Source organism: Miniopterus natalensis, chromosome 5 (genome assembly GCF_054644295.1).
Source record: "Miniopterus natalensis isolate mMinNat1 chromosome 5, mMinNat1.hap1, whole genome shotgun sequence".
NCBI classification, from domain to species: domain Eukaryota; kingdom Metazoa; phylum Chordata; class Mammalia; order Chiroptera; family Miniopteridae; genus Miniopterus; species Miniopterus natalensis.
In genome coordinates, this window is record NC_142085.1 from 56,518,016 (window position 1) to 56,530,434 (window position 12,419).

Sequence of the window (12,419 nt, forward strand, 5' to 3'; positions counted from 1 at the left end):
ATTTAGTGAACCTAATAAAAAGGGAACTGTTTAATTCACAGAAGTGAATGATGGAGATTGCCCCTAAAATTCTTCAAGTTCTTGAAACTTTCAGACTTAAAAAAATGTGAAAGAAGCTCAGACTATTTTTTTTCTTAATTCATTAGCTAATTGGTATTTTTGAGACCAATGTATGCTTCCTTCTTAGTTAGAAAGCACTTTATACCAGGTGCATGATCAGTATCATGTGTCTCACCTTTGGGCACTACCAGCAGATCTCATCCTGTTGTCGGAGCTCATTCTTTGCCTCTTTGGAGAACATGTCCTTTCTGTACCATCACTTTCATGTTCAGTCATTGCTAAAACCAATGTTTTTGTTTCTCCTGTTACCTTAACCACTTAACCATAAATGGAGATGGTTAGTAAAGCACAGCTTTTTTACTTCTGCAAAAGGACTTTAAAAAACACCCATGAAAGTTGTTGGAGTTTAGTTTGAAAAATACAGCCATATTCTAACTGATTGAAGGGAAGTACAATAACTTAACTCATCTGAATGCTTGAAAGAATCAGAAAAGATGTGATAACATAGGCTGGGCATGTGGCAACCTTTGGTTAGGAACATCTTTGTAATGTAGAGAGGAAAAGAGAAAGGAATTCTGAAACAGGATGTGAGATGAACATTTTGGTGGTTATACTCAATTCAGTTTAGAATACTTACAAAATAGATAATAACAGGTCAGATTCTCATTTGGGAGGCTCTCTGGCTGGGATAAAAGGCTCACAGTGCCTTCACAAGCTCTTATTCTTTACTACTTTCCCTTTTTAGACTTGGGAAACAGGTATTGCATTTTCAGAAGAAGTGACGGGAAAGAAGATGTCTGCTTTTTAGTGCTCCCTTCCCACTCCTTGTTCCTGTGCTTGGCTTGCCCTCTTTCATGCCCACTCAACTGTTCTCTTTCTTCGTAGACATGTTGAGATGATTGACTCAGGCAGACCCTCAATTCAGGGAACCCTAGTAGAATCGATTACATAAATTGAAGGGATTCTCATCATGGTTCAATCTTGAAACAAAATGTTTTTATTAAAACGCTTAGCACAAACCACGCAGAGACCAAAAGCTGCAGTAGTTTCTTGTGGCTTCATTCTTACCCCACAGCAAGCTTTCTTATGACAAGGTTCTGGCTCCTGACTAGCAGACTGCAGTGGTGGTGGCAGGTCAGTGATTTCTCTGGTATATTAGGAGATGATAAAAGTTCATATTTGTTGGTGGCAGGTCAATGATTTCTCTGGTATATTAGGAGATAATAAAAGTTCATATCTGTTTATCAGTCCCTTTTCTGCTGACTCTTGGTTTAACCTCACCTATTTCACATTGATAATTTCACCAGTTGAAAGGTGGGCTGGTTATAAGGTTAGGAGTTGGGAAGCAAAATTCTCCTGGGCTTGGAGGCTGTGATGGAGGACACTACTAACAGCTCCTTCTGCAGGGGGGTCGGCTGTGAAAAAGACACCATGCGGGGGAGGGGGGAGAGGACGCTCTCGAGTAGTTATTTTTTCTTCCTAACTATAGGCTTGAAAGTTAGAACATAACAGAGTTTTGGGTTTTACAAATTAGCCCCCTAGCAAGAATCTTAAGAAACAGGAAAGGTTTTATTTAGGATTCTGTAGAAACTAAAGCAAATTGCGAAGCAGGTACGATTTAGTGTGGGTTTCCTCCCTACCTCCTCCCAACACCTTTGTTCTCGTTCTTGCATTGACTTGATGAATGCTTATTGAGCATCTGCCTTGTGCCAGGCAGTGTGTTGTTTCTGGAGGTGTAATCGTGAATGAAAGCAGAGGCAGCCTTTGTTCATCCAAAGCTCACAAACTATTGCAGTGGCTTTGAAACATTTTTGAACATGACCCACAGTAAGAACAATAGTTTACATCCTGACTCACACTGTATGAGTGCAAACACACACATGCACACACACTCACACACATACCTACACACCTGAAAAATATTTCCATGAAAGAAAAATTACCCTTACTTGTGATGTATTTTGATATTTTCTATTTTACTGTCCTTAAAGGTAACATTTTGCAAAACTGTAGTATAAATATTACAACCAGGATATTGACATTGATACAATTCATGGTTCTTATTCAAATTTCTCGTTTTACTTGTACTCATTTGTGTGTACAGTCTATCACTTGTGTGGGTTTATGTATCCAACACCATAGTCAAGATACTGAATAATTCTGTTACTACAAGAATTCCTGTGTTGCCAATAATTTCCAGAGATATGATACATACAACAACTGGAAATTGTTCATCTTATAGCTTCCTGGTGGCCATTCCTTGCCTCTCGCGATGGAGTATCACCCTACACAGGAGGAGCTAGTATTCAGCCAAAGACTCCAGAGTCCCCACATGTCGGTTTCTGGAGCTCTTTCATTGTATTGCAGCCTCCTCTCTGGTGCTTTGCCTTGAAATTTTCACCTGTGTTGGACTCCTGTAATTCTAAAGTCTCTTAACCCAACTCAGCCAGACCTTAGTGTTTTACTTGGGTTTCCCCCATGTCCTCACCAGCGTAAAAATGGTTTATCAGTGGTGTTTTAATTTGTATTTCTTTTATTTCTGATGGGGTTAAACTTAAAAAATATTTTTAAAGCTATTTATATTTTTTGTGTTATTTGAATACTCATATTCTTTGCAGCTTATCATCTTTTCTCCCCCTGTTAATTCCATTTCATTCAGTACTCTTTCAGTTGCAGGGAAAAAAAGCCAGTTGAATTAGCTGAACCAGGGGAGGAATTTAATGGTTGGTTTAATTATAAAATCAAGTAATGATCTGATTCAGCTATGGGTAGAGATGTGAGCTTAAATAATATTTTAGGGATCTCTCTCTCCTTCCCTCCCTTATCCTCTTACTTCATCTTTTGGTTCTGCTTTCCTATTGTTGTCTTCATTCTTGGTAAGAATTTTTTGATGTTATAGGAAAGAAGGCTCCTGGGATCTCCTAGATTGTTCTCTTCAAAGGAAAAGGGATGATTCTTATTTTCAGAATCCATATTAACTCCTCCCACAGAACCTTACCTAATTGGGCCATATGCCCATGGCAGTGCCAATCACAGTGTATAGGGTAGTGGGGTATTTTTATTGGTCTACCCTGTGATTGATACTCTCATAGAATCATACTAAGTAGAGAAGTTTTCAGAAGGAAGAGATTTAGGATAAAATAGTCATTGTAGTTTCTAAGAACTCTTTTTATCTTAAAAGATATATAAGGGTAAACCCCCAAGTTGCATGAGGGCATGGATTTTTGTCAGTTTTGTTCACTATAAAATTCTAAACGCATAGAATAGGGGCCTCACACATGGTAGGCATTCACTAAAAATATATTGATTAAATGAATAAAGATATTAATTTTATTTATTGTGAATTTGATATTTAGAAGGTTGAGTTGTATGTAGCCTAACCTATCAATCTTTTTCTTTTATGATTTCTTTTTATTTCTTTTGTCTCCAGAAACTTTTTATATGATCGTCTTGTTATATTTTATGCCCATTTTTTAAAAAGTTAGCATAAAGATTACTTCAAATATATATTATTCACATTTTTGGTTAGATAATTCATGACTTTTTTCTGGATCTATCAGTATACTATACTTTATGCAGCAGAATTTGAAACTTTTTATTGATTTACTTTTTTAGGTAAATGTAATGATTTAAAATCTGCCACTCATGATATCAAGAGATACTGTACTGAATATTTCTGCAAAAAAATTACTTTTCAGGCTAAATGGTCTCATCATTAAGAATCTCTTTGACGAAATATATTTTCATATGCAAAAACTTCCTGGCAATTCAAATGGCATGGGGCCAAAGTCATCTGTGGAATTTAAGACTCAGATCTCACTTCCTGATCTACAGCTCCTACCAGAAGAGCATGGGCACTGGTGGGGTGGTGGTGGAGAGAGCAGAAGAATGAGAGGCAGGACCAGCACCCACCCGGGCTTTGCCTGATGGGAATGCTTGATGTGAACCGATCTTGAGCTCTGCTGCTGTCCCCAGAGCTCCCGCCTTTCTGCTGGGGAATAAGGCTTTCTGTGCATGCCCGTGTTAAAGGCCCAGGCTGTTGACTCTTCAATTACTACTGCAATCGTAGTGATTAAAATTATATAACCTAATTATATGAGTTGACTATCAGAATTTCTTCAAGTAGACCTCATTTTGAATGACCTATATTCTCAGATTTTTGAAAAAGTGTTATAATTGGCAATCGTCCAGCTTTAATCTACATCTATTATTTATTTTCAGTATTTATGTTAGATACTAGTCTTTATTTTCTTAGTTTTCATGTTTGAATTTTCCTATAGTGCCTAACATAGTTTCTCACACTAAGTAATGCCCCAATAAATATTTATTTAATTAATGAAGTTATTTCATTCATACTGGTGCCTTTTGGAAGAGAAACTGAAGAATGAATAATCTATCAATTTTGCCAATTTATAAACATAGTTTTCTGGGGGAAATAGCCCCTGTAATATTAAATAATATTTAGTAATATTTCCTAAAAACAGAATTTTAAAAGAAAAAAGTAATATCATTTTATTTTTTGCTGGTCTAACATAAAAAAATAAACTCTTTTTCTAAAAAAGTAACATAGTCTTAAGCTTTCCAGTAGAAGACTGTGGTTTCATTATCCAAAAGCTAATGAACAATCATTAGAGCATCAGTAATACTGTTTAATAGTATCTTTTTTTTTTTTAAGGTACAGGGAAAACAATGGTGATGGACATGTTTTATGCTTATGTGGAAATGAAGAGGAAAAAACGGGTTCATTTTCATGGTTTCATGCTAGATGTTCACAAAAGTAAGTTAATTATCTGGGAAAAGTGGTTTTTAAGTGGGCAAACACTACAAAATAATTTTCCTCATCTCTGAAAATTCTGAACCTTTTAATATTTAAAAAAAATTTTGCTTAAAATAATATTTTGTTTTTATTTATTTTGTGCTATACTGAAACAATAGTAATGTATCCAGAGTGGGTCCTAAAGACAAATCATTACTTCCAGATGTGAGAACAGAGGTTAGGCATTTTGTCTTTCTGCTAAAGATCAATAAGAAATGTTAAAACCTCACCTGTTTCAAAAAGTTATTCTTTACTACTCAGTCATAAGATGAAATATGGCCATTTGTGACAACATGGGTAGCTCTTAAGAGTATCATGCTAAGCAAAATAAATCACATGGAAAAGAACAAGAACCAAATTATTTCACTCTAGTCACCTAGTCTATCTCTTTGTCATCTCCAAACTGATTGAAGAATAGAGATGGAATCACCACAAAGTGGCCTTATAATTGTGGGAATACAATAATATATGAGCAACTTATTTTGAGGTAGAGAAAATGCAACCAATTTCAATAATCACATTTGATTGTATGTGGAATTTAAACTACGTTTACACTAAAGTTTCATTTATTTAGAGATTTAAAAATATGTTATAGTTGTCTAAAATATACTATTAATACAATATTTGATTTTGTGTTAAACTTCATCCACTTAAGGAATACACCGCCTTAAACAGAGTTTGCCAAAAAGGAAACCAGGATTCATGGCTAAAGCATATGATCCAATAGCTCCTATAGCTGAAGAAATCAGCGAAGAAGCATGTCTCTTATGTTTCGATGAATTTCAGGTAAGGCAGAGAAGCTTCTAGATATAGAATGAATGAAGTGTGAAGATTTACAGTCTGTTCCTGGTTTTATCACTGTTTGATTCAAATTAGTTTGAATGATCTCTTATGACTTTAATATTGCTACTTAGTTCAGGGGTTAGCACACCCACCCCAGCTTGCACAGGGCAAATCTGGCCCATCAGCTTTTTTATGGCTAGTGAGAAGGGAATAATATCAGGTAAAGAGAAGTTCCCTTTTGTTATATTTTTAAAGGGTCATTAAAAAAGAAAAAGAAAATTCAACACATCCCATTATTGACTTGCAAAGCCTAAAATATTTACTATTCAGCCTTTTATAGGAAAAGTTTGCCCACCTTGATACTCTAGTCAGTGGATCGACATTTCCCCCACACCATGATGGAAATAATGTAATGATTACAAAATAATGTCTTTAAAGATGTCTGAGTTTTTTAAATTGTTATGTGATTTTTTATATGATTCACATATCTCATTTAAGCCTTACAACTTATACGTGTTGAAGGGAGAGAATTGTCCTAGTTGAACTTTTAATTAAGGAAGGTGCTGCTTACAATGGTAAAAGTGCCACAGGCGCACGAAAGTCATAATGTTGCCCTGATAGTGAGTTCCTAACACAAGCCTGGACATTCTCTATTGAGTTCAGATTTCAGAAGGTTGATACACAGTTGGGAAGAAGGAAACAAAAAGCAATTACCAGGCCACTAATGTTCTAAATGAGTTTTGCAAAAGAAATGCAGCTAACAAAAAGGGTATTTCAAATTGCAGTTAAGTATAAGGGAGATCAAGGGGGAGACAGGCCCCTCGCTTATGTAAAATGTTGCTTGCTAACAGAGATAAAGCAGATGCGATGGAGCTGCCCGCATCGCCACCCTATTGAGGTTAGCTTTGATGTTCATTCATTCGTTTCCTCATTCCATAAAGAGCCATAGGACCCTATCTGTCTCACAGTCAAATGGACCATATTTGGACATCTGATCTACAGTAGCTAGTGCACAAGCTTGTCAACAGCCTTGAACTTGTGTGGGATTGCTGTTTGTTATATATTTTCTCCATAGAAATGTAACCATGAATGCAGGAATTTTCATTTTGCTAATTGATGTAGCTCAAATGTCTAGAATAGTGCTTGAGATTGAGGAAATAATAATGAGTGAATGAGTGAATAAGTCCTAGTGCCATATAACTATTGAAGTAGTCCCCCAACCAAATCCCACTTCCCTTATATATAGTTAACAACCCACATTTTTTTCTGTCAACATACTGAATTATCTTAACACTTTTGTCTAATTTAACAGGTATCTCACTGTTTTAATGTATGTTCCTTTAAGTAACAATGGTTGAATTTTTTCCATGTTTGTTTACTTACTAATTAAAATCTGTAATTTATGAACTATCTGAGGTAATGGCCATTTATTTGTTAGAATGCTTACATTTTAATATGTATATTCTGTAATATTAGCTACTATGTATTTAGTACTTTCTTTGTGTCTATGTTCTTAATGCTCTGTATTATTACATCTACAGCTAAAATTCTATATAGCTATACATAAATAATATGGAATTGTACTAGCATACATATAGTATATACATACTATACTATAATATGGTATAGCATACTATAATACTATATAGTATATACATACTATATACAGGTAATAGTCATATTAACATTTCTTGAGGATCTACTGTATGTAGTATAACAATTTTGTAAGTATTGCCTTCATGTATTGATGAGGAAATTAAGGGTCAGAGAGATTAAGTAACTTGTCCAAGGTTGCACAGCTGTTAACTCAGCTTGAATCCATCATCAGTGTTCTTGTTCTCCTTGGTATATGATGTCTTATACTATGTTTTTAAGCATACAGATCTAGAGCTGGGTGGACTTTTTTTATCCTTAAGCCTATTAATCCTAGTACAATGCATTACTGATTTACTAGAAAATAATTTTTTAGGCACTTTAATTGTAACAACAATATATTTACAACTACCACTTCACTTTTAAAATTGAATCCTATTAGTAGTTTTGATTTTTAACTAGTTATTATAGGCCTTTAGGTGGTGTTATTTAATATAACATTTATTTTACTGGGAAGATGAATGGGAATTATTGCTGCTTAAAAACAAGAATATATCTTTTCTTTTTTATGCTCTTGAATTTAAGGCATTTTTAAGATTATGTTTTGGAAACATTCAGATTGCATCTGCAGAATATATTCCTCATTAGCTCGGTCATCTTTACTAAGTGTAGCATTTCAGTTTTACCTGTGGTATCAGATACACTGTTTTTATTTTTCTGAGAATTTGTCTAGATAGGTTGTTTTTATGTATTTTAGTTGCTGAAATAAAACAATAGGTTTTCCTTAAAATTTTCTTTAGGGACGTCTTTGTATCTCTTATTAAACTGTTTCTGTAAAATGATTCTGAAGATATCAGAATACTAAAGGAAAGCAATTTTTTAAAATGTTATTTCTTTCTGTCTTTTTTTAAGGAACACTGGATAAATGTTTTATTACTATGGTTCAAAAAACAAAAGATTTCTGATGAGTAGAATATCATGCAAAATTCTCCTCTATAAGCTATAAATACCATTTAAAAAATAGTTTTGACCATTTTTATAAAACAGGAAAGCTATTAAAAACTGGTAATAAAAACTAGGTGCTTATTTTTGTGCTAATACTAATTACTGATAATGCATGCTTATGTTTGTCACTCATTACATGGCCCTGTACCAATCAGGGGATTGACTGAGACTCAAGCACTTACACATGTAAATTAACCATTAGATTCCCCCCCCCTCTTTTTATTTAAGTGAGTCGTAATGGAAAGCAACTCTAGGTCATGAAAAATCTTTTCTCTTTAATGCTAATGAAATGTCTCCACTCTCTATGTTAGCAGACTACCCTTATTGGTAATCTGTAGCCTTCTCTTTTGTTCCTGGTGGTAATGAAATGCTGGGTGCCGAAAAAGCCTGCTCTTGAAGAATGTGTGGTCAGTTGTCTCCTGTTCACTTATACTGTAAAATTACTGTTCCCCAGCAAAGCTGACCAAGTACAGGGACAAGATCAAAAGAGTATACACCGGCACCCGGCTACACCGAGTGACTCCTGCTTTATTAATTAGCCACAGCTTCTCCAAGTTATTTTACTCTGATAGTGCAAAAACACTCTGTAATACAGAAACAACAAATGGTAATTCAACCACAAGTCTTTATTGTTTGCTTTCTCCAGCTTTCCATTTAAACCTTTATGCTGCGTTATAAGCTAAAAGTCCCTTCAGTTTTCTGAATTGTAGGGCACAAAAGCTATTTTAAATGTTTTCAAAAAAATCGGTGAGATAGTCAGATGACCATTTTATTCTCTAAAATTGGGTAACTTTTCATTGATACTCTTTTTAAAAGTCAGTGTATTGGGAATCCAATTTAAAAGTGCAGTTGCCTATGAAATTTGCAAGCTTGTCCTGTCCTCTCATCAGAAATGCCACTGGTGTTGAAGCCTTTGAAAAGGGCCCTCTCTGTGTTTTTGCGGAAGCAAAATTTGACAGTGATCCTAAGCTCCAAATTAATTAATATCAGTACCACTTTCCTTTTCATTTTAATCACCACTTTCTAAGTTCCTGAAGTCTTTTTAACATAAGAACCTTCAGTATATTTTAGTTAATGTTTTAAAGTTACAGCTTGAAACAGAAAAAAAGATCTGCACATTCCCATATCCTGGTCTTGTTTTGCTTTGTTCACGTGGGAAGAAAATAATTAAACTTTTGAGTAAGATATCAACTGTAAAGAGAGTGATTTGAGACCTGTCCAATCCAGATTGTTGTTAGTTGTGTTAGAACCAGTTAGTTGGTAACTTTTAGTATTTTGATCTAATTTGAAAGAATTTCACTAGTTTCTATGTACTCTAACATGCTTTAAAAATAACAATGTGATATATATTGTGATATGTTTTATAAATATGAAACAAGTTTTATTGAGATTATCTGTGTGTTATTAAAGAAAGATCAGAACATTTCTACATCTAGGGCATCTAAAACCCACATTATATTCATAAGGGAAGGTGCAATGATTAATACCAACCTTCACTACACATTTATTTTTGAAGTCAACTTCCTCTCCTCCTTAACTTCTGTATTTCTTTGTGATTTTTAAAAGCTTTCAAAAAAAGTCATCATTAAGCTCATTTGTTAATTGTGGGTTTAAAAAATAATTTTAGAAAAGATCAATAATTATATGTATCTCTATACTTAGATTAAATAATTTTATCTGCATTCTGCATTTCCCGTTTTGTCAGAAGTTTTTTTTAAAGCACTGTATTAACCATTCTTGTAATTTGTTACTTAAAAAAAAAATATTTTTTGTTTAAGGAATATTTGTGTTTACGAAGGTTATCAGAGGCTGGCTGTGCTGGAAGTGACTGCAGTGCCTTTTGATTATTCATGGACAGTAATAGAAGGCACTTAAAAAGAACAATAAAATTGCTTATTTTTGTGATGGGCCATCTGTTGAATTGTTTTGTGCAACAATTGCACAATAGTATCTATGTCATATCATTCTATTTTCAACAGCAGCTGATTATGTCTCACTGGCTACTTGTCCTTATTTCTAAAGTTCCATGACCGTTTAAAGTCACCTTTTGAGGGACCTTTGCCAGAAAGGTATTAGGAATCTCAGACAGCCTGTGTTTTTTTTTTTTTCCTCTCTCTCTCTCTCTCTTTTTTTTGGAGGGGGGTGCTGTGATGGGAATAGGAGGAGGGAATTGGTTAGGTTAGTTCTAATTAATTAGACTTTGTAAATGTTTAGGACAGTTATCTGTGCTTTCCACCTGTAGTTCTAGAAAAGAAGTTAATAAAGAGCCATTTGATAATTTGTGTAGAAATGATAGGCTTGCAAAAAAAAAGAGTAAAGTTAAAAGATTACTATATGGTTTTTCATGCTTTTAATTATCTACTTTTTTCTTCATGATGATAATTAGAATTTTTCTTTTAGAATTCACTTTCATCCTTAAAAAAAAGAGATGAGCCATTAGCAAATTTGTTAGAGCAGAAGTGAAATTAAAATAAAACAAATGTGTTGTTGTCCATAGGTCACTGACATTGCTGATGCCATGATTCTGAAACAGCTTTTTGAAAATCTGTTCAAAAATGGGGTTGTCGTTGTGGCAACATCCAACAGGCCACCGGAAGGTAAAAACAAAACATTGTGCTAATCTCATCCAATTAGGTGGAAACTAACAAGCTTTTAAAAATCCATAGTTTTGTACTTATTTGATTGTGTGAATAAGTCTGATGAATTTGCTTATCATTAGTTTTATAATTGACTTAATCTGAAAAACCAGTCAGTATTTGTATTTGAAAAATATTTCTATTCCTAGCAAACTAAATCCAGGTGATCTGCTGTGTTTGATGTACTGGCTGTTTTTCTGAGGATTAGTTATGACCTATGTGAGTGTCAAAAAATGCAGCCCTTTTTAACCGCTTTTTATGGCTTATAAAAGAAACTCAATGAAATGGAAGGCAAAATTCCCATTAAATTTTGAAAAAAGACTTAAAGCTCATTTGTATAAGTAGTTTCCAATACTCCATTTATCATTTCTAAAAAAGCATTTGTGGTTTATTAGGAAATTATTTAAGAAGTAAAATGTAATTAATATTTAGACAAAACCAAGTTTAAAATCTCATATTCTTCAGGTCATCATGTGGTCAGTTGAAGGTCTAAGGAACCAAAAATAATAATTTATGCATTCTTAATGTTAACGTCTTTCTGCCTAGAATGGTCTTCTGCTAGATAACTGCAATACCAAGTCTTTACCTCCTTCAGGTCTTTGCTGAAAAGTTGCTTTGCCAGTGAAGCCTAGATTTATGTCCCTATTTGAATCTATAACCCTTCTCTTCTTTTTGGTACTGCTTCTCCTTACCTGCTCTATTTTTTTCCTGTAGCACTAATGGGCCCAGCATATAATCTACTTATTATATTTATAGTTCATTGTCCCTTTTCAAGATACAAAAGCTTCGTGAGGGCAGTGACTTTTATTTCTTCTGTTCATAGATGTAGTCTAAGCCTGGCACATAGATGGATTTCAATAAATAGTCTTAGAATGAGTTTTGAATGAATGCATGCTTTGAAAGGAACTCTCTGGCTATAGTATTGAGAATAGACCGTGGGGATCAAGTTTCAAGGTTGGAAGTGAGGAGACCACTTAGAGGATGATTGCAACAATCCTGAGGCGAGATGATGAAGCAGTGAAGGTGGTAAGAGTGGTCGGATTCTGGATATATTTTGTAGGCAGAGCCAAAAGGACTTACTGATGGAATGAATGTAGGGTATAAAAAAAAAGAGGGAGAGAGGGATTAATGACTCAAGGCTTTAGCCTGAGCAATTGCAAGGATAAAGTTGCTGTTTACTGAGATGGTGAAGACTACAGGAGAAGCAGATTTGGATAGAGAAGTCAAAGTGGGGCTTTCTAAGATGGTGAGGCATATGCATATGTGTTTGGATTTCAGTGAAAAGGTTGGGACTGGAAAAATAAATATTGAAGTCATCACTACCAAAGGAAGGTGGAAAAAGCAGCCAGGGAGGTAGGAGAACCAAGAGAGTGTCAAGCCAGCAAAGGGAAAGTGGTTTGAAAAGGAGGTCTGGTCACTTTTGTTAAAATGCTGCTAGGAGGTGAAAATGGGGTGGAGAATTGACCATTGGAATTGGTAATATGGAGTTTATTAATGAAACTGAAAAGAGCAATATAAGTCTGTTG

At 34.5% G+C, this 12,419-nt stretch overlaps 1 protein-coding gene across 1 annotated transcript in view; it reads left to right on the forward strand.

Annotated features, from left to right (window-relative positions):
• Positions 1-12,419, forward strand: part of AFG1L (AFG1 like ATPase) — a 132,532-nt gene that overhangs the window by 36,794 nt on the left and 83,319 nt on the right. Inside the window, exons 4-6 of the mRNA XM_016217519.2 lie at positions 4,736-4,837; positions 5,532-5,662; positions 10,755-10,854. Coding sequence (XP_016073005.1) covers positions 4,736-4,837; positions 5,532-5,662; positions 10,755-10,854 — 333 coding nt within the window. The remainder of the gene's footprint in view (positions 1-4,735; positions 4,838-5,531; positions 5,663-10,754; positions 10,855-12,419) is intronic.